The 23939-nt window shown below is 44.0% G+C and overlaps 2 protein-coding genes across 6 annotated transcripts in view; one reads left to right on the forward strand and one right to left on the reverse strand.

The window, feature by feature from the left end:
* The window catches only part of CFAP58 (cilia and flagella associated protein 58), a 75138-nt gene that overhangs the window by 44896 nt on the left and 6303 nt on the right, over positions 1–23939 (reverse strand). For 2 of the 4 annotated variants that reach the window (XM_075842852.1, XM_075842853.1), the window contains 4 exons: positions 16864–17145; positions 12492–12640; positions 11440–11596; positions 8942–9136 (listed from right to left, as the gene is read on the reverse strand). In XM_075842852.1, coding sequence (XP_075698967.1) covers positions 8942–9136; positions 11440–11596; positions 12492–12640; positions 16864–17124 — 762 coding nt within the window. In that variant the 5' untranslated portion in view covers positions 17125–17145. Of the gene's footprint in view, positions 1–8941; positions 9137–11439; positions 11597–12491; positions 12641–16863; positions 17146–23432; positions 23535–23939 lie in introns of those variants that run through there. The other 2 variants (XM_075842855.1, XM_075842854.1) reach the window with 2 other exon arrangements.
* The window catches only part of ITPRIP (inositol 1,4,5-trisphosphate receptor interacting protein), a 40432-nt gene continuing 40066 nt past the window's right edge, over positions 23574–23939 (forward strand). For both annotated transcript variants that reach the window (XM_075842858.1, XM_075842856.1), the window contains exon 1: positions 23574–23674. The gene's annotated coding sequence lies outside the window, so the exon portion shown is untranslated. The remainder of the gene's footprint in view (positions 23675–23939) is intronic.

Below are 23939 nucleotides of genomic sequence, written 5' to 3' on the forward strand. Positions count from 1 at the left end.
AGTTATGGGGGCATTATATACTGTGTGGAGGGCAGTTATGGGGCATTATATACAGTGTGGAGGGCAGTTATGGGGGGCATTATATACTGTGTGGAGGGCAGTTATGGGGGCATTATATACTGTGTGGAGGGCAGTAATGGGGGCATTATATACTGTGTGGAGGGCAGTTATGGGGGCATTATATACTGTGTGGAGGGCAATTATGGGGGCATTATATACTGTGTGGAGGGCAGTAATGGGGGCATTATATACTGTGTGGAGGGCAGTTATGGGGGCATTATATACTGTGTGGAGGGCAGTTATGGGGCATTATATACAGTGTGGAGGGCAGTTATGGGGGGCATTATATACTGTGTGGAGGGCAGTTATGGGGGCATTATATACTGTGTGGAGGGCAGTTATGGGGGCATTATATACTGTGTGGAGGGCAGTTATGGGGCATTATATACAGTGTGGAGGGCAGTTATGGGGGCATTATATACTGTGTGGAGGGCAGTTATGGGGGCATTATATACTGTGTGGAGGGCAGTTATGGGGGCATTATATACTGTGTGGAGGGCAGTTATGGGGGCATTATATACTGTGTGGAGGGCAATTATGGGGGCATTATATACTGTGTGGAGGGCAGTTATGGGGGCATTATATACTGTGTGGAGGGCAATTATGGGGGCATTATATACTGTGTGGAGGGCAGTTATGGGGGCATTATATACTGTGTGGAGGGCAGTTATGGGGGCATTATATACTGTGTGGAGGGCAGTTATGGGGCATTATATACAGTGTGGAGGGCAGTTATGGGGGGCATTATATACTGTGTGGAGGGCAGTTATGGGGGCATTATATACTGTGTGGAGGGCAGTTATGGGGGCATTATATACTGTGTGGAGGGCAGTTATGGGGCATTATATACAGTGTGGAGGGCAGTTATGGGGGCATTATATACTGTGTGGAGGGCAGTTATGGGGGCATTATATACTGTGTGGAGGGCAGTTATGGGGGGCTTTATATACTGTGTGGAGGGCAGTTATGGGGGGCTTTATATACTGTGTGGAGGGCAGTTATGGTGGCATTATATACTGTGTGGAGGGCAGTTATGGAGGCATTATATACTGTGTGGAGGGCAGTTATAGAGGCATTATATACTGTGTGGAGGGCAGTTATGGGGGCATTATATACTGTGTGGAGGGCAGTTATGGGACATTATATACTGTGTGGAGGGCAGTTATGGGGACATTATATACTGTGTGGAGGGCAGTTATGGGGGCATTATATACTGTGTGGAGGGCAGTTATGGGGGGCTTTATATACTGTGTGGAGGGCAGTTATGGAGGCATTATATACTGTGTGGAGGGCAGTTATGGGGGCATTATATACTGTGCGGAGGGCAGTTATGGGGGGCTTTATATACTGTGTGGAGGGCAGTTATGGTGGCATTATATACTGTGTGGAGGGCAGTTATGGAGGCATTATATACTGTGTGGAGGGCAGTTATGGGGGCATTATATACTGTGTGGAGGGCAGTTATAGAGGCATTATATACTGTGTGGAGGGCAGTTATGGGGGCATTATATACTGTGTGGAGGGCAATTATGGGGGCATTATATACTGTGTGGAGGGCAGTAATGGGGGCATTATATACTGTGTGGAGGGCAGTTATGGGGGCATTATATACTGTGTGGAGGGCAGTTATGGGGCATTATATACAGTGTGGAGGGCAGTTATGGGGGGCATTATATACTGTGTGGAGGGCAGTTATGGGGGCATTATATACTGTGTGGAGGGCAGTAATGGGGGCATTATATACTGTGTGGAGGGCAGTTATGGGGGCATTATATACTGTGTGGAGGGCAATTATGGGGGCATTATATACTGTGTGGAGGGCAGTAATGGGGGCATTATATACTGTGTGGAGGGCAGTTATGGGGGCATTATATACTGTGTGGAGGGCAGTTATGGGGCATTATATACAGTGTGGAGGGCAGTTATGGGGGGCATTATATACTGTGTGGAGGGCAGTTATGGGGGCATTATATACTGTGTGGAGGGCAGTTATGGGGGCATTATATACTGTGTGGAGGGCAGTTATGGGGCATTATATACAGTGTGGAGGGCAGTTATGGGGGCATTATATACTGTGTGGAGGGCAGTTATGGGGGCATTATATACTGTGTGGAGGGCAGTTATGGGGGCATTATATACTGTGTGGAGGGCAGTTATGGGGGCATTATATACTGTGTGGAGGGCAATTATGGGGGCATTATATACTGTGTGGAGGGCAGTTATGGGGGCATTATATACTGTGTGGAGGGCAATTATGGGGGCATTATATACTGTGTGGAGGGCAGTTATGGGGGCATTATATACTGTGTGGAGGGCAGTTATGGGGGCATTATATACTGTGTGGAGGGCAGTTATGGGGCATTATATACAGTGTGGAGGGCAGTTATGGGGGGCATTATATACTGTGTGGAGGGCAGTTATGGGGGCATTATATACTGTGTGGAGGGCAGTTATGGGGGCATTATATACTGTGTGGAGGGCAGTTATGGGGCATTATATACAGTGTGGAGGGCAGTTATGGGGGCATTATATACTGTGTGGAGGGCAGTTATGGGGGCATTATATACTGTGTGGAGGGCAGTTATGGGGGGCTTTATATACTGTGTGGAGGGCAGTTATGGGGGGCTTTATATACTGTGTGGAGGGCAGTTATGGTGGCATTATATACTGTGTGGAGGGCAGTTATGGAGGCATTATATACTGTGTGGAGGGCAGTTATAGAGGCATTATATACTGTGTGGAGGGCAGTTATGGGGGCATTATATACTGTGTGGAGGGCAGTTATGGGACATTATATACTGTGTGGAGGGCAGTTATGGGGACATTATATACTGTGTGGAGGGCAGTTATGGGGGCATTATATACTGTGTGGAGGGCAGTTATGGGGGCTTTATATACTGTGTGGAGGGCAGTTATGGAGGCATTATATACTGTGTGGAGGGCAGTTATGGGGGCATTATATACTGTGCGGAGGGCAGTTATGGGGGGCTTTATATACTGTGTGGAGGGCAGTTATGGTGGCATTATATACTGTGTGGAGGGCAGTTATGGAGGCATTATATACTGTGTGGAGGGCAGTTATGGGGGCATTATATACTGTGTGGAGGGCAGTTATAGAGGCATTATATACTGTGTGGAGGGCAGTTATGGGGGCATTATATACTGTGTGGAGGGCAATTATGGGGGCATTATATACTGTGTGGAGGGCAGTAATGGGGGCATTATATACTGTGTGGAGGGCAGTTATGGGGGCATTATATACTGTGTGGAGGGCAGTTATGGGGCATTATATACAGTGTGGAGGGCAGTTATGGGGGGCATTATATACTGTGTGGAGGGCAGTTATGGGGGCATTATATACTGTGTGGAGGGCAGTAATGGGGGCATTATATACTGTGTGGAGGGCAGTTATGGGGGCATTATATACTGTGTGGAGGGCAATTATGGGGGCATTATATACTGTGTGGAGGGCAGTAATGGGGGCATTATATACTGTGTGGAGGGCAGTTATGGGGGCATTATATACTGTGTGGAGGGCAGTTATGGGGCATTATATACAGTGTGGAGGGCAGTTATGGGGGGCATTATATACTGTGTGGAGGGCAGTTATGGGGGCATTATATACTGTGTGGAGGGCAGTTATGGGGGCATTATATACTGTGTGGAGGGCAGTTATGGGGCATTATATACAGTGTGGAGGGCAGTTATGGGGGCATTATATACTGTGTGGAGGGCAGTTATGGGGGCATTATATACTGTGTGGAGGGCAGTTATGGGGGGCTTTATATACTGTGTGGAGGGCAGTTATGGGGGGCTTTATATACTGTGTGGAGGGCAGTTATGGTGGCATTATATACTGTGTGGAGGGCAGTTATGGAGGCATTATATACTGTGTGGAGGGCAGTTATAGAGGCATTATATACTGTGTGGAGGGCAGTTATGGGGGCATTATATACTGTGTGGAGGGCAGTTATGGGACATTATATACTGTGTGGAGGGCAGTTATGGGGACATTATATACTGTGTGGAGGGCAGTTATGGGGGCATTATATACTGTGTGGAGGGCAGTTATGGGGGGCTTTATATACTGTGTGGAGGGCAGTTATGGAGGCATTATATACTGTGTGGAGGGCAGTTATGGGGGCATTATATACTGTGCGGAGGGCAGTTATGGGGGGCTTTATATACTGTGTGGAGGGCAGTTATGGTGGCATTATATACTGTGTGGAGGGCAGTTATGGAGGCATTATATACTGTGTGGAGGGCAGTTATGGGGGCATTATATACTGTGTGGAGGGCAGTTATGGGGGCATTATATACTGTGTGGAGGGCAGTTATGGGGGCATTATATACTGTGTGGAGGGCAGTTATGGGGGCATTATATACTGTGTGGAGGGCAGTTATGGGCTGCATTATACTGTGTTGGGGCAGCTATGGGGGCATTATAATATGTGGGGGCATTAGTGGGGCATTATGATGTGTGGGGAGCTCTATATACTGTGCGGTGGCAGCTATGGGGGCATTATGATGTGTGGGGCAGCTATGGGGGCATTATGATGTGAGGGAGCAAGCTATGGGGCATTATAATGTATGGGGGCAGTAGTGGGGCATTATGATGTGTGGGGAGCATTATGGGGCCATTATACTGTGTGGAGAAGAGCTATGGGGGCATTATGATGTATGGGGGCAGTAGTGGGGCATTATAATGTATGGGGGCAGTAGTGGGGCATTATAATGTATGGGGGCAGTAGTGGGGCATTATAATGTATGGGGGCAGTAGTGGGGCATTATAATGTATGGGGGCAGTAGTGGGCATTATAATATGTGGGGAGCACTATGGGGCAATATACTGTATTGGGCAGTGTCAACGGGTAGATTATATACAGTAGTATACAGCAGGCTCAGGGGATAAATATTAACTAAATGGCGTGGCATGCAGAAGAGTGTGGCCTAAATAATCATTTGTTAATCGCAATCGAGGTCACATGTACAATTAATCGTGATCATAGTCGCCTTAGTACACACCCTTTAAACATAGTATAGGAAGCCATCTCACATGTATGAGTAGCTGTTACTCGCCCTCATTGTCCAACTCATTAAACATTTAGGGGTTTCCCAAGTCATAGCCGAAGGGCGAAACAATTCGCCAATTATACAGGTGCAGCAGAACTTTCCGCGACACTATGAAAGTCAACGCGCTCGCATCTTATATAAAGGAGACAACAGAATATACAGAGAGAACTAAACAACATGAAGCAGCGAGTCGAGCGCCCGTCATCCGCGCCGCGGCTTCCCGGTGTCCTCTGCCAGATTAAAGATCATTTATTCTGTGTGTCTCCAAAATACAACCCAGTTTTGGAGCAGCTGGCGGATAAATATTTAATGCCTGTCATTCTGATCATTGTAAATGAGTGTGAAGCCGTGATGGGCGCTGCCAGCTGTAGGGCAAGCAGGAAAGTGTGAGCGGGCCCTCGCTGTAATCTTCCAGTCGCACTCGTCTGTAATTACTGACGCGCTTGTAATAATTAGTGCGCTAATTGCGAACATTTGTTTTGCAAAGCTTATCAACAGGAACCGCCACTACTTTTACCGTCTTAAAGGGACCCTAACCCCATATTTCTCTTCCTCTGTTGTATCTACCTGGCATTAATTTGAAATAAAATATAATAAAGTTATTATTATTATATTCATTACTATAGTCTATAAAGATTTTTAACCCCTTAAAGGGGTTTTCCCACAAAACACATGTATCCCCTACCCACAGGATAAGGGATAGATGTGTGATCCCTGGGGGTACAACCGCTGGGACCCCCAGCAATGCAATGAGAACAGGGGGCCAAATGTTCCCTGACAATGAAGCGCTGGTACGCATGCTCGACCAGCGCTCCATTCATTTCTATGGCGCTGCAGGAGACAGCAGGCCCGGAAGTCCCATAGAAATGAATGTTCGCGCACGCGCACCAGCGCTTGATGGAGCACTGCGGGGGAGGGGCAATGGTCAGACCCCCTGGGTGTACTACTACATCCGAACGGCAGTCTATTGACCGGATTGGGGTGTAATGGTACGCTTAGTGGATTGCATGGGCACAGAAGCTGTGCTGGCGCCAGTCGCAGCGGGCGCCATCTATAGCATACAGCCGACATTTTCCTGCAACGTCAGGCTCGGCATTACCTCTGATCCCGGCCATTTAAACCCTTAGATGCCGCGGTCCATGGTCACTGCAGATATAAGTGGATACAGAAGGAGGGGGCTCCCTCAGTCACTCCATCAGTGCCCGGCCGATGGGCTGCCATGGCAACCGGGGACCTAACCAAGGCCCCCAGGCTTGCAATAGCTATATGCCTATTAGACCAGGCTAAAGACACGACACAATAGATTGCCTGGCAGTTTTACTAAAAAGTGATTTTATTTAGCAACAGTGTCAAAAAAAAATAAATGATACAGATATATTGTATCACTGCGATTGTAACGACCCGTATAATAAAGTTATTGAAATCACATGAAAATATCGTAAAAAAAATAAAAAACACGCAAAAAACAAGGGTGGAATTAATTTTTTTCCTCTCCCCCTCCTAAAAAAATTCAAACAAGTTAATCAATAAATTATATGTACCCCAAAATGGTTCTATCTGGCCGGTCCTGCAAATAACATGCCCGCATACAACTACATTGGCGGGGAAAAAAAAAGTTATGGCTCTTAGAAAGCGGCAACGTAAAAATGATTTTATTTCCATGAAACGTCCAATTATTGTGCAAAATTATTAAAACGTAAAAAAACGATACATATTTGGTATGGCCGCAATCGCACCAACTTATAGAACTAAAGGTGTCAATTTAGAACGAACGCAAATCACTATGGCGGAACGGCTGTTTGTTTGTTTTTTTTCAATCCCCCCACAAAAAAAGTGAACCAATAAATTAGATGTACCTCAAAAGGGTTCCATTTAAATATACAACTCGCAAAAAACAAAGATCATTTTTACCACACGGTAAACACCATAAAAAATTAAATCCCCCCCAAAAAATAATTTTTGGTTTTTCTTTCCATTTCCCCCCCAAAAAATACAATTTTTGAATACATTACATTCACTCCACGATGGTACCATTAAACACCACAACTCAACCCGCAAGAAACAAGCCCTCATACGGCTACAACGACAGAAAAATGGATAAGTTATGGCCTTCGGAATGCAGTGATGAAAAAGCAAAAAAAACTTGCCGAGTCCTCTAGGCCCAAAATAGCTGCGTCCCGAAGGGGTTAATACATTTACCCCATTGGGTTTTAAAGGGGTTGCCCAGGAAACAAAAATAGGGTCTTTTTTTTTTTTTTTTTTTTAAGAAACAGCGCCACTCCTGTCCATTGACTGTATCTGGTATTGCAGCTAACCCTTATTCAGGGGAATAGGGCGGAGATGCAACGCCAGACACATCCCGTGGACATTAATGACACCATCTCCTAATACTGGACAACCCATTTTTAATAACTCCCTATCTTCAAGATCTCAACTTGCTGTCAGTGTATAGGCAAAAATAGCAGCAAAAAAAAAAAAACACCATATGACTGCACCATGTGAGCATGCCCTTAAATTCAGAAACGTGAAGCCCTTCCTGACCTACTCCTGCTCACACAGCTGATTGGTTTGCACAATGTATCGGTACGCCTCCCTCTGTCGTCCTGCAGCCCGGCCTCCTGAGACGACGTTTCATCCCATGTTACCGCTGCAGCCTGTGATTGGCTGCAGTAGTCACATGGGACGAAACGTCAACCCTGTAGGCCAGGCTGGACACAGAAGCAAAGAGTTCTGGGTAAGTATAGACTTTTTTTTTCCTGAGTTGCGATTCTTTCGCCACAAAAATCGCAACATCTGATATTTATTGCTGGTTTTACCTCCCCATTGAATTTAATGGGGAAAGCGATTCCGCAAATACAATTGACATGCTGCGGAACAGAAAAACGTTGGGTGTTTTTTCCGCTCAGCATTTACGCTACGTGTGAACTTTCCCTAAAGAGCGATCAGCCTGTAGTCCTGGACTAGAGATTTGCGCTGCTGCTGTGTTTAGCTCTCCGAGGATTGTCTACATTGTTACAAACCCTCAGGTGTCAGAAGTATTAGGCCCCATGCACACGACCGTATTTTTCATCAGTAATTACTGACCCATTAATTTCTATTGGCCAAGGACACCTTTCAGTATTTTTACGGATCGGTGTCCGTGCTGAAAAAAATTATAGAACCGGTCCTATTCTTGTCCGTAATTACGGCAAGTCTATGGGAGCTTCCGTAAATACGGACGGCTACGCATGTGCACCCGTATACCGTCCGTATTTAAGTAAGCGTTGCTATACAATATTCTGATGACATATATTTGCATCCTCCCTTTTTTTTTTTTTACTAATCCGTATATACAGATGGAATACGGATGCAATACGGACCGTATTTATGGACAGTATTTCGGGATAGATGAAAATACGGTCGTGTTCATGGGATCTTAGGTCTGTACAGGATTTAAGTAGCTCGTTAGAAGCAAAAACGTTGTCATTCACTGACAGCAAGAAGAGATTTTGAAAAGAGTCAGGAATTGATACACAAAGTACATTTACACAGGCACAGCGCCATTTATATGGTTGTGGCTGTGGCTGGTACTGCGGCTCAGTCCCATTTACTTCACTCGCCACAGCCCCTTCATTCTGCTGATTGGTGGGGGTCCCTAAAGTTGTACCACCACCAATCAAATACTGATGGCCTATCCTAAGGAGGCCCCTTCATGGATCAAACCAATTTATTTTCATTTTTACCCCTCTCCATTGCTATTTTTTGGTGTCCGTCTTTTTTATGGTAGGGGGCGCTGTCATTTTTTCCCCAGTATTGTGTGGTTTTCTACCTTATGTTCTTTGAGCTGCTGCTCCAGTTTCTGCAGCTCGTCCTTGCTCTTCTGCAGCGTCTGCTGGACGCTCCTGATCTCGCTCTGCTTGCTGTCCAGCTCGGTTTGGACGTTCCTTAGATCTTTCTCCAGCTTCTCCTTCTTACGAGCCTCCCGAGAAGCTTCGTTCTGACGCACTTGGATTTCTTGTTGGAACTAGAACAAGTGAAGATACAGATTTTATTTCAATTTATTAACATTATATTCCACAAATTATTGATTGATTCTGTTACGGTTTGTTTTTTTAGGCCCCCTGCGCGCGTAGCGCAGTTGCTGCAGATTTTAGGTCCGGATTTGCAGATCTGCATCGTATTACAGTAACAGCGAAGTGGATGAGATTTAACAAAATTGACCTGCGGTGCAGATTTTTTCAGATTTGTTCTTTTATGCTGCGGAACGGTCGCGCATTTGTTGCAGATTTTACCGATTAAGTTCAACGGGGAAGTGAAAATCCGCAAAGAATTGCAAATGTGGATTTTTTTATTTTTTAAGCAGATTTGCTGCATTTCCGCAGCAAAAATTGCAACTAGAATTTTTTTCCCCCTCAATTCATAATAAAATCCTATGCTCCCCTCCCCTGGCGCTCCCGTAGCAACGCGTCACGACTCCCCCAGCTGGTCTCTATTGAGCCGGCCTCCTGGGATGACGTTTTGTCGCATGTGACTGCTGTAGCCAATCACAGGCTGCCGTGTTACATGGGACAAGACTTCATCCCAGGAGGCCGCTCAGTAGAGACCAGCCAATAGGAGCAGGGACGTGTCGCTATGGGAGGGGAGCATGGGTTATTTTTTTTTTTTTTTATCCTATCTACTTCTCCGAATCAGCAAATCCAGCAGAAAATCTGCACCAAATGAAACATGATTTGGTAAAGACTTTGGGCTGGAACTCCGTACGCAATCTGGGTTGGATTTGTTGCCGCGTTTTCAATCCGATAGAACTGTGTTATATCAAGTCCGGAGTCAGCGCAGCGTCTAGCGGGACATTTCCCAGCACTTCATGCTTCCCTCTGCTGACAAGCTTTATGGAGACGCAGATTTCATTTTCCAGCAGAATTTGGCACCTGCCCACACTGCCAAGAGTACCAATACCTGGTGTAATAACCACAGTATCACTGCGCCTGATTGGCCAGCAAACTCACCTGACCTAAACCCCATAGAGAATCTATAGGGTATTGTCAAGAGGAAGATGAGACCCCAGACCCAACAATGCAGACGAGCTGAAGACCGATATCAAAGCAACCTGGGCTTCCATAACACCTCACCAGTGCCACAGGCTGATCACCTCCATGCCACGCCGCATTGATAACACCTCAGCAGTGCCACATGCTGATCGCCTCCATGCCACGCCGCATTGATAACACCTCAGCAGTGTTACAGGCTGATCACCCCCATGCCACGCTGCATTGATAACACCTCAGCAGTGCCACAGGCTGATCGCCTCCATGCCACGCCGCATTGATAACACCTCAGCAGTGCCACATGCTGATCGCCTCCATGCCACGCCGCATTGATAACACCTCAGCAGTGTTACAGGCTGATCGCCTCCATGCCACGCCGCATTGATAACACCTCAGCAGTGTTACAGGCTGATCACCCCCATGCCACACCGCATTGATAACACCTCAGCAGTGCCACAGTCTGATCACCTCCATGCCATGCCACATTAATAACACCTCAGCAGTGCCACAGGCTGATCACCTCCATGCCACACCGCATTGATAACACCTCAGCAGTGCCACAGGCTGATCACCTCCATGCCACGCCGCATTGATAACACCTCAGCAGTGCCACAGGCTGATCACCTCCATGCCACGCCACATTGATAACACCTCAGGAGTGCCACAGGCTGATCGCCTCCATGCCACGCCGCATTGATAACACCTCAGCAGTGCCACAGACTGATCACCTCCATGCCACGCTGCATTGATAACACCTCAGGAGCGCCACAGGCTGATCGCCTCCATGCCACGCCGCATTGATAACACCTCAGCAGTGCCACAGGCTGATCGGCTCCATGCTACGCTGCATTGATGCAGTAATTCCTGCAGAGTCGGAGCCACCACCAAGTATTGAGAGCAGATACTGGACAGACTTCTCAGTAGGCCAACGTTTGGGTATTAAAAATAATTTTTAAATTGGGCTTATATAATATTCTCATTTTCTGAGACACTAAATTTTGGGTTTTCATTAACTCTTCCCATAATCATCAACATTACAAGAAAAAGTGCTGGAAATAGATCCCTCTGTGTGTAATGAATCTATAGAATATGTAAGAGACACTTTCTGAAATGAATTACTGAAATAAATGAACTTTTTGATGATATTCTAATTCATTGAGAAGGACTAGTGTGTGTATATATATATATATATATATATATATATACACACACACACACACACACACACACACACACGCCCATATATATATATATATATATCTCCCGGTGTCACGGGCCTCACCTGTGCGATGTTCTGTTCGGTCTCCTCTTTCAGCTTCTCGGTCTCCTGCTGCTGATTGGTTGCTTGCATGAGGCTCTCGCGCAGCTTCACCACCTCGGCGAGCAGCTGGTCTCGCTCTCTGGTCAGGTCCTCCTTGATCTCTAGCAGATCATTTAGACTGTAGACAGGTAGTGGTGAAGAGTTACAGGAGACCTACCTGTTACCTGAAGATTGGCACAGATCTTATCTAAAGGGCATCCGCTAAACAGGTGGGGGCAGAACACAAGTCCAAAAGCGCTAAATGCCAGTACAGGAAGAGGACGTTACATGTGAGCAGCCACAGACACTGTATGACCCTCTCTGGTTCACACAAAAACAGGGACTGGGGCTAGCACTGTTATGGGGCACACTGGGGGTGTTAATGTTATGGAGGGCAATGGGGCCGGCACTGTAATGATACACTGGGGAGGTTACAAGTATAGGGGCACTATGGCGAACACTGTTAAAAGAGCACTGTGGCTGGCACTCTTATGGGGGCACTATGACTGGCACTCCTATGGGGGCACTTGAATTGCCACTCTTATGGGGGGCACTTTGACTAGCACCCTTATGGGGGGCACTGCGGCTGTGCCCCTATAGTTGCTGCAGAACTTCCTTTTGGAGATTAAGAGGGCAATTCAAGTCAATCAGTAATTTAGATGACGCTCAAACTCTCTTTTCAAAAAGGGGTTCTGCAGCAGCTGAGGTACATGTTATAATTGTATTTCTATAGATGTAAGGAGCGAAGCAGCTACCAGACACATCTGATGAAATTTAACCCAAGGGAATCCAAGGATAGGATGGGTAAAAATCTGAGCGGTACGACCCTTGTTTCCCTTACAGATCATCCGGCTGAGTCTATAGATGGGGGGATCCACCGATATCCCATATTATGGCCGGCATTACGGGTAGCGTGGCCTCCTACTATAGGACCTCCGAGTACTTGGCTCGGACAGGACTATTCTCAGGCGTTGCATGTGTGTTCCGCTTGCAGCGAGACGTATTATATACATTGACATTGACGGGGGTCTTGCCTGTACTCTTGGCCCATAGATAACCCGGACCCCTGCTCCACCAATTTGCTCAGATTGTTGATTTCCTCCTTCAGGGACTGAATGGTTTCCTTTGCTCTTTGCTCCTTCTCGTAGGCCGTGTCCACCATCTTCCAAGCTTTTTCTATCTCCTGGGACACAAGACAAAGCCAGAAGCATGTGGTGAATTGTGAGGAAATGCACAGGGTACGTGTTGTCTGCCGAAAATCAAGTCTGAACAATGGTCAACTGCTCCGACTGTGACAAAATTATGAAAAGTAACTACTCCCAAAACGCAAGTCCCCCATCTGTGCAACTAGTCTTTGTTGACCAGGAGATCGTCATATCCACTGACGGTATATACTATATCTGGAGTGTTCAATTTTCTTTTCATGATAACAGACACCTTGCCTCATGAAAATGAATGAGGTAGTCACAGCCCCTCCCCTTCTGAATAGAACGATGATCCCTCTTAGAGGATCTCCCCCAGTCCTCCTCATGAAGAAGCTCCAGCAACAATCCTATATGTCACTGCTCCAGTTTTTCCATAGTTCAGAAAACCCAACAAGGCCTTGTATGTGCACACGATAACCAATCTGCCTCACCTACATACAGCACCCCCACCAATCAGCTGACAGAAGGGGCCATGGAGCTCCAGCGAGAGCGCCGCACACTTTTTATTATTTACCAGACACAGCGCCGTACATTTAGTAGCGGCTACGACGGGTATTGTAGCTTAGTCCCATTCACTTGTCAGCTGCAGTACTAGGCACAGCCACTACCAAGTGAACGGCGCTGTGCCTGGTAAATAATGAAGAGTGATCGCTGGAGTCCCTTCGTCAGCTGATCAGTGGGGGTAATGGCTGTCTGACCACCACCGTAATTACAGACCCATTCATTTCTATTGGCCGTGGACACCTTTACGTATCGATACGGGTGCCGTAGAACTGTGCCGGGAATTATGGGGCATGTCCTATTTTTCGTATTTTACGGGCCATGCTCCCATACTTTGTATGGGAGAACGGCCCAAAAATGTGGGCTTCGGCCCGCGCCCGCAATCGTGGGCCGTGATTACGGGCACGGCCGTGTGTATGAGGCCTTACTCTTAAAGTGGCAGTATAGGTTTGTAAATTTTTAAAGATTTGTTTTTTTTGTGATGGAAGGAGAAAAAAAAAAAAAGAAGGGATTTTAAAAGGGGGCTTTTAAAGTGAAGTGCGTTGGTGCCCACAACGAAGAGGGCAAAATTCCTCCGATTGTACAGACGTTGCCAACTTTCTACGTACATTACACCATACAGTCCTAGTGATAGTATTCCTGTAAAACTCCTGATCGTATAGAGTGATAAGGTGGTGAATACCCAATACCTCTGCTGGTCTATGGTGATAAAAGGGTTAATACTGATATAGATTATACATGGTGGTCTAGGGTTATTATCTAATACCCCTGGAGGTCAAGGATCACTATAATAAAGTTTGTGGTTGTTCTTATATAGGATGGTGAAGGGTTAATGGTGGTGGTTGTAGGGCAGGAAAGTAATATCCCGAAACAAGACTGGTGTCTGCTGAAGGACCAAGGAGCCGAATGACGGTGCTCGGAATTTGGACAGGCGATGCCAACACAGTGGACGTGATTTTCTGTGGAAAAAAAAAAAAAGTGGAATATTTTTCCACATCTCTGCTTGCAGACAGTGAATGGAAACATTCTTGTTTACATCCAGAGGCTGAAAACCTCTCCTGACCTGATACCTCTGACAGCTCAGCTGAGGGTCTTCTACAATTGTATCCAGTCTAGACAATCACTCTCTCCTGATAGTTTGTTACAATGTATCAGCGCAGGTAATATGAATCAGTCTGGCGTCCAGGCAGATTGGCTCACAGAGGATTGTCCAGACTGGATACAAGTGTAACAAACTCTCAGCTGTGAGAAGAATTAGGTCTGTACTGGTTTTTAGCCTCTAGATGTAAACAAGAATGTTCCCATTCACTGACAGCTACCGGAGATTTAAAAAATGGTCTACTGGAAAGAAGCAGACCTTTTCAGGGATATTACTTTCCAGCTGCTCAATGAATAGGATTCGCGAGTATCTGACCCCCTTCCCGATGATCTTTTCTGATTGTAATCTCTCCTGATCGCTCCTGTATCACCGCATCCGATTATTCCCTCAATTACTACACTGGCGATATTCAGGAGAGCGGATTATGAAGTAGGACAATGAGAGCCGCCATTAGACTGGTGATTTCATCCTATTAGTATTCTGTAACATCTGAAAATCATCAAAATTAGGAATCAGGTGTCATTAGACGCGGGGGCGGGAGGCGGCGAGCTCGATCCGTGAGATAGATCTGAGCAGCGCCTTTCTTTTCATGTCCTGTAGGTTTCATTAGTGTCCCTGTAATATGGACGGGGAGGGGGACATTAACATTCAGATCGCCGGCGTCCTGCGCTGATCCGACGGGTTCTGCATTTTACATAGAATTATAGAGAGGCGGAAAAAAGGCAATTTCATTTCCAAAGCAACAAGTTAATGGTTTTGTGCACAATAAAAAAAAAAAAAAAGTTGTCTCCCGCTGCCGGTGCGGGATGGTTATATAATGGAAGAACCTGCAGAGTAATTAAATGTGAGACCCAAAGTGAAAAGTCACGGAGGATAAAAATAAAACCGTTTCTGGTTTACCAGCCAACAATCTGAGCGCTCACCGACTCCCAATGTAAAAGATGGAGGACGAGAGTCATGCGGCGTTTGCTGTGTTTCTAGGGACAGGGCTGCTGTATCTAAGCCTATAATGTGTGATAGTGTATCTAAGCCTATAATGTATCTAAGCCTATAATGTGTGATAGTGTATCTAAGCCTATAATGTATCTAAGCCTATAATGTGTGATAGTGTATCTAAGTCTATAATGTGTGATAGTGTATCTAAGCCTATAATGTGTGATAGTGTATCTAAGCCTATAATGTGTGATAGTGTATCTAAGTCTATAATGTGTGATAGTGTATCTAAGCCTATAATGTATCTAAGGCTATAATGTGTGATAGGGTATCTAAGCCTATAATGTGTGATAGTGTATCTAAGCCTATAATGTGTGATAGTGTGTCTAAGTCTATAATGTGTGATAGTGTATCTAAGTCTATAATGTGTGATAGTGTATCTAAGCCTATAATGTATCTAAGTTTATAATGTGTGATAGTGTATCTAAGCCTATAATGTGTGATAGTGTATCTAAGTCTATAATGTGTGATAGTGTATCTAAGTCTATAATGTGTGATAGTGTATCTAAGTCTATAATGTGTGATAGTGTATCTAAGCCTATAATGTATCTAAGGCTATAATGTGTGATAGGGTATCTAAGCCTATAATGTATCTAAGTCTATAATGTGTGATAGTGTATCTAAGTCTATAATGTGTGATAGTGTATCTAAGCCTATAATGTATCTAAGGCTATAATGTGTGATAGGGTATCTAAGCCTATAATGTGTGATAGTGTATCTAAGCCTATAATGTGTGATAGTGTGTCTAAGCCTATAATGTGTGATAGTGTATCTAAGCCTATAATGTGTGATAGTGTATCTAAGCCTATAATGTGTGATAGCATCTGCTGAGTAGGTGTAGCTAATCCTATCATGTGTTAAAGTATGTGCCGAGATCTTGTATCTAAGCCTATGTCTGCTGAGCTGGTATATCTAACCCTATTATGTGGTAGGCCCTGTTCACACTGAGGTTTTTGTTGCAGGCGGAAAAACCTGCCGCAAAATTCCATCAGGAATTTTGACACTGATTTTGACCTGCTTGCGCTCTCTTTGCCGCGTTTTTTCGGCCGCAGCCATTGAGTGGCGTGGGCAAAAAACACCCCTGCCTTCCATTGAAATCAATGAGAGGCGTCATTGAACGTTTTTCGGCACGGTTCCCGATGCGGTCTCCGCGTCAAAAACAGCGCCAAAAAATTCAATGTAAACAGGGCCTTATAGTAACTGCTGAGATGGTGTATCTAATCCTATCATGTGTGATACTGTCTGCTGAACTATTGTATCTAACCTTACCATGTGTGATACGATCATGTTTGATACTCTCTGCTGAGTCACTGTATCTAATCCTATTATCTGTGATATGATCTGCTGAGCTGCTGTATCTAATCCTATCATGTGTGATACAGTCTGCTAGGCTACTGTATCTAATCCTATCAAGTGTGGTACTGTCTTCTGAGCTGCTGTTTCAAATCCTATTATGTCAGATATGTCTGCCAAGCCAGTGTATCTAAGCCTATCACGTATGATACTTTCTGCTGACAGTGTATCTGAGCTGATTATGTGTGATACAGTCCAGTGTATCTAAGCCTACCACACAGGCTGATTCTAGAAGAACCCCTCGGGATATGTTACCTTCTTGAGTGATGCGATGGTGGTCTGGTCCTCCTGAGACAGTTTGAGGGCGGTGGACACTTTGGCGGAGTTGGCCACGATCTCGGCGTTCAGCTCTCGGCATTTGCCCATCAGGCGCTTCTCATTCTCGTAGGATTTCTTCAGGACCCCGTGGAGTTTCTCGTATTCGATCCTGAACTTCTCCAGACTTCTGTCTCCGGTGAGTTCGTTCAGCACCTCCTGGAAGTCTTTCTCCAGGGCCTCAAATGTGTTTTCATCCATCAGGGTCTTCTCCGGCTTTTCCTTCAAGAACAAAAAGAAGACAAATAATCGGACGTTATTCCTGCAAATCAAACAAAACATGAGGGGACTTTTCCCATAACGGCATCTCCTGACCGGTCACTCAGACAAATCATCATCGGGACCTCCAGCGATATTCTGAATGAGGGTCCCTGACCAGGAGCGACCACCTCTCCCCGGCAATCAGTGGGGGCTTCTCACACCTATGAGGGATCTAAATAAGACATTTCTGTGAATCCTATTGATCTAAATGGAGGGAAGGCGACATCTACAAGACCATCTCTTCACTGAGAGCCAGTACCAGGGCCCACGTATCTGTGGGGTCCTCAATCCTGGACCTCCGCCGATCATGTGACCTTCCCACATATCTGATTAACATAATACTATACCACACGTCACATTAATAGCAAGGGGTAAAAGCTAGATCCCAGGAGGTTTACCGATGGCTCTTAAAGGGAATGAATCATCAGAAAATGAGATTTTACCTCCAGCAGGTTTTTATGATAAACATTTTTTATTTTATTTTTTTAATCTTTTGGGGTTTTTTATGTGACAATCCGCATATTAAAAAAAAAATCTAGATATCTTGCAGTTCTCACAATTGCCACTGGAGCGGTCACACTTCCTATTTTCTGCAGGTCACTTGTCAGCTTGGCTGTGTAGACTGGGACAGAATGAGCAGAGTCATCTCATTATCATTAGAGGGTGGGTGAGTTAATGACATCTTTGTTATACTGATGGAGGCCTAGATAGGGAAGGATAGTGACACTATACACTAGATACACGCACACAGCTCCCCCACCAGTCTATGGGGGAGGGGCTGTACTCTATCACTTCCTGGAGAATGTAATAATCTATAATATTTCTCTGTCAACTGACTCCAATTCATAGCAGCCGTCATAAAGCACACATATACTGCAGCACTTTCTGGCAGCTGCTTTTCTCCGCCTGGGGAAGGGTCAGCTTGTTTTTCTGTCTGTATCTAACCCTGTACAAGTTGTAATGTGACATGAACAGGATCACGTAATTTACAGACTGTCACTCTGCTCCTCTTTGGTACCTCTAATACAGTGGTCTCCCACCTGTGGCTCTCCAGCTGTTTGGAAAATACCCCTCCCAGCCTGAAGATGTCAAGCCACGATGGGAGTTGTAGTTTACCAGCAGCTTGAAAGCCACAGGTTGGAGACCAACACTTCAAAGAGAGAATGCTCTGCCCAAGATTCAGTTCTGTGACAGGCACTTCATGCATGCTGCGTTATGATTGGCTAATACAACGTGAGTGGCAAGGTAACAGTGCGGAGATTGTACTCCCCCTCTACAGCTCCCATCCGGCAAGGTTAAACCCCTGGCCCCAACCCATGTATTGAGGATCAGGGGCCAACATCTTCTAAACTACTGCCACTTCCATGTGCTACCACTCCTGTAGTATAGAAGGTGACCGTGCGCATCTGCACACCATTGCTGGTTGCCGGGTGGCCTCCGGGACGGATTTGGGAACGGACTAGAAACTCAGCATTGGCATACGTTACTCACTATGAAGGAATTATTACACCGCCCTACAGCAGGGCCCATCCCATGATTGTAGGGCGATCAGCCACGCTGGACGAGATACTGATTGAGTCCAATGAAAGATTTATTTACTTGTGGAAAGGTTCTCAGTACGACGATACCCCCCCCCCCCCACCGTCCATAGATAAGAGTCATACTCCCCATATGCCACTGTCCTAGGGTAAGCGTACGTCTCACCAGCTGTTGGCCGGACATCTACCCATCTACAGCCATGAGTATCGAGCGCAGTTGGAAATTACGTAACAGCTGGATATTGTCCTTTTAGGTTTGTCGTTTTGATTGTGAAATGTCGTGAACATTTGTTTTTTCTGCGATTTTTTAAGTCTTATAGAAATGCCCATAAAAAAAAAATGCTGCGTTTAGAAAAATGCCACTGAAACCAAAAATAACAGCAAAACGCCACAAACCAAAACGTTGTGTATTCACTAACATAACATCTAAACAGTAGAGGAGAAAACAACACAAAGCGCGCATCGTGCATCACATGATAAAGTAAAAAAGGCCACAGATGGGTGATCAGTTCTGCTGACGTGGTTGGCTGTGCTCGGAGCACAACATCCTTGAAAGCGTGTTTTAAAATATTGCTGCAGCCCGTGTTCCGATCCGGATCCAAAGGGTCCAGTGGTAAATGGTCATTTGAGAAGTTTGAGGAAAAAACGGATTTTCCCTGGCGCTGCTAACTGGTAAAACCCTTCTTGAGTAATGAGGATTTAAAACAAGCAAATGTAATATCAGATATTGTTTTAATTACTACGCGTTTCGAGTATATAGATACTACACTGCATGATGTCATCATCCTGTACAGAGCGATCTCACAGTATCATTGTATATATAGAGACTTTATACATTGTATATAGATACTACACTGTGTGATGTCATCATCCTGTATAGAGCGATCTCACTGTATTATTGTATATATAGAGACTTTATACATTGTATATAGATACTACACTGCATGATGTCATCATCCTGTACAGAGCGATCTCACAGTATCATTGTATATATAGAGACTTTATACATTGTATATAGATACTACACTGTGTGATGTCATCATCCTGTATAGAGCGATCTCACTGTATTATTGTATATATAGAGACTTTATACATTGTATATAGATACTACACTGTGTGATGTCATCATCCTGTACAGAGCGACCTCACTGTATCATTGTATATATAGAGACTTTATACATTGTATATAGATACTACACCGCGTGATGTCATCATCATGTACAGAGTGATCTCACTGTATCATTGTATATATAGAGACTTTATACATTGTATATAGATACTACTCTGCGTGATGTCATCACCTTGTACAAAGTGATCTCACTGTATCATTGTATATATAGAGGCTTTATACATTGTATATAGATACTACACCATGTGATGTCATCATCCTGTATAGAGCGATCTCACTGTATCATTGTATATATAGATATTTTATACATTGTATATAGATGCTACACCGTGTGATGATGTCATCATCCAGTACAGAGTGATCTCACTGTATCACTGTATATATATATACTTTATACATTGTATATAGATACTACACTGTGTGATGTCATCATCCTGTACAGAGTGATCTCACTGTATCATTGTATATATAGATACTTTATACATTGTATATAGATACTACACTGTGTGATGTCATCACCTTGTACAAAGTGATCTCACTGTATCATTGTATATATAGAGGCTTTATACTTGTATATAGATACTACACCATGTGATGTCATGATCCTGTACAGAGCGATCTCACTGTATCACTGTATATATAAAGGCTTTATATACTGTATATAGATACTACACTGCGTGATGTCATCATCCTGTATAGAGTGATCTCACTGTATCATTGTATCTATAGAGACTTTATACATTGTATATAGATACTACACTGTGTGATGTCATCCCCCTGTACAGAGCGATCTCACTGTATCATTGTATATATGGAGGCTTTATACATTGTATATAGATACTACACTGCGTGATGTCATCATCCTGTACAGAGCGATCTCACTGTATCATTGTATATATAGAGGCTTTATACATTGTATATAGATACTACACAGTGTGATGTCATGATCCTGTACAGAGCGATCTCACTGTATCACTGTATATATAAAGGCTTTATATACTGTATATAGATACTACACTGCGTGATGTCATCATCCTGTATAGAGTGATCTCACTGTATCATTGTATCTATAGAGACTTTATACATTGTATATAGATACTTCACCGCGTGATGTCATCATCCTGTACAAAGTGATGTCACTGTATCATTGTATATATAGAGGCTTTATACATTGTATATAGATACTACACCACGTGATGTCATCACATTATACAGAGTGATCTCACTGTATCACTGTATAAATAGAGGCTTTATACATTGGATATAAATACTACAGTGTGATGTAATCATCCTGTACACGGTATCACTGTGTATGTGTGTGTATATATATATATATATATATACATACACACACTTTATACATTGTATGTAGATACTACACTGCGTGGTGTCATCATCCTGTACAGAGCGATCTCACTGTATCAATAGAGGCTTTATACATTGTATATAGATACTACACCGTGTGATGTCATGATCCTGTACATAGTGATCTCACTGTATTATTGTATATATAGAGGCTTTATACATTGTATATAGATACTACACTGTGTGATGTCATCATCCTGTATAGAGCGATCTCACTGTATTATTGTATATATAGAGGCTTTATACATTGTATATAGATAGATACTACACTGCGTGATGTCATCATCCTGTACAGAGCGATCTCACTGTATCATTGTATATATAGAGACTTTATACATTGTATATAGATACTACACCGCGTGATGTCATCATCCTGTACAGAGCGATCTCACTGTATCATTGTATATATAGAGACTTTATACATTGTATATAGATACTACTCTGCGTGATGTCATCATCCTGTACAGAGCGATCTCACTGTATCATTGTATATATAGATACTACACTGCGTGAGGTCATCCCCCTGTACAGAATGATCTCACTGTATCAATAGAGGCTTTATATACTGTATATAGATACTACACCGCGTGATGTCATCATCCTGTACAGAGCGATTTCACTGTATCACTGTATATATAGATACTACACTGTGTGATGTCATCCCCCTGTACAGAGCGATCTCACAGTATCACTGTATATATAGAGGCTTTATACATTGTATATAGATACTACTCTGCGTGATGTCATCATCCTGTACAGAGTGATGTCACTGTATCAATAGAGGCTTTATACATTGTATATAGATACTACACTGTGTGATGTCATCATCCTGTACGGAGTGATCTCACTGTATCATTGTATATATAGAGGCTTTATACATTGTATATAGATACTACACTGCATGATGTCATCATCCTGTACAGAGCGATCTCACTGTATCATTGTATATATAGATACTACACTGCGTGAGGTCATCCCCCTGTACAGAACGATCTCACTGTATCATTGTATATATAGATACTACACTGCGTGATGTCATCCCCCTGTACAGAACGATCTCACTGTATCAATAGAGGCTTTATATACTGTATATAGATACTACTATAGATACTACACCGCGTGATGTCATCATCCTGTACAGAGCGATCTCACTGTATTATTGTATATATAGAGGCTTTATACATTGTATATAGATACTACACTGTGTGATGTCATCACCTTGTACAAAGTGATCTCACTGTATCATTGTATATATAGAGACTTTATACATTGTATATAGATACTACACCGCGTGATGTCATCCCCCTGTACAGAGCGATCTCACTGTATCATTGTATATATAGAGGCTTTATACATTGTATATAGATACTACACTGTGTGATGTCATCATCCTGTACAGAGCGATCTCACTGTATATATTAGATACTTTATACATTGTATATAGATACTACTCTGTGTGATGTCATCATCCTGTACAGAGCGATCTCACTGTATCATTGTATCTATAGAGACTTTATACATTGTATATAGATACTACACTGCGTGATGTCATCATCCTGTATAGAGCGATCTCACTGTATCATTATATATATAGAGGCTTTATACATTGTATATAGATACTACACTGTGTGATGTCATCATCCTGTACAGAGCGATCTCACTGTATATATTAGATACTTTATACATTGTATATAGATACTACTCTGTGTGATGTCATCATCCTGTACAGAGCGATCTCACTGTATCATTGTATCTATAGAGACTTTATACATTGTATATAGATACTACACTGCATGATGTCATCATCCTGTATAGAGCGATCTCACTGTATCATTGTATATATAGAGGCTTTATACATTGTATATAGATACTACTCTGCGTGATGTCATCACGTATGGAAGAACATGACGCTGTTTTCTGGGGGGGACATATTTAGCTGTTTTCTAAAAAAAAATCGGTCAAGTCGCATCGTGTGACTTAAATCAGATAAAAGTCGCATCATGTGTCTCGGAACTTATAAAAGTCGCATCATGACTAGTATTATTTTCCCAGTAGTTTCGTGCCTTAGTCCATTACATGCTGGGAGTTGTACTTCCACGCCAGTAAAGCAACCACAAATCCTCCCATCTATAATAATAAGTATAAGTAAGCTATACTCGGTAAATAACGCAGACCCTTCCCCCGTGCTCCCCGATATCAAGTCGCCCCTCTCTCACCTCGGTCATGATGCCGCCCGGCTGTATTTTACTGCGAGTCTTGTGCGCGTCCTTCTGTAGCCTGGCAACCGGTTCTGCGCATGCGTACCTAGAGATAGCGCCTGTACGGCATCACATGACGAAGCGGGTACCACGTGGTCAGCAGCACAAGCCGTAGAGAGCGGTCACTGCGTCCTTACCCCAGCAGGTGGCGCTGCATCCTACACAGAGGAGCGCGTTATAAAGAGGCTTATGATTTTCAGGTGGGGGCGGGGTGTATAATATATAGATGTATAATATGTAGGGGCCCAGTGTACAGGGTTTATTTCAATAATGCAGTTAGGGCCCGGCATAGTTGGTAACATTTTTTAACCCCTTCCCGTCGTAAACAACTTTCAGATTTTAATTTTCGTTTTTTCCTCCCCACCTTCCAAGAGCCATATTGTGCCGTATAATTTACTAGGAAACGGGAAAAAAATTATTTGTGGGGTAGAAAATGAAAAAAAACAGCGATTCCTCCAATTTTAT

Source organism: Rhinoderma darwinii, chromosome 11 (genome assembly GCF_050947455.1).
Source record: "Rhinoderma darwinii isolate aRhiDar2 chromosome 11, aRhiDar2.hap1, whole genome shotgun sequence".
NCBI classification, from domain to species: Eukaryota; Metazoa; Chordata; class Amphibia; order Anura; family Rhinodermatidae; genus Rhinoderma; species Rhinoderma darwinii.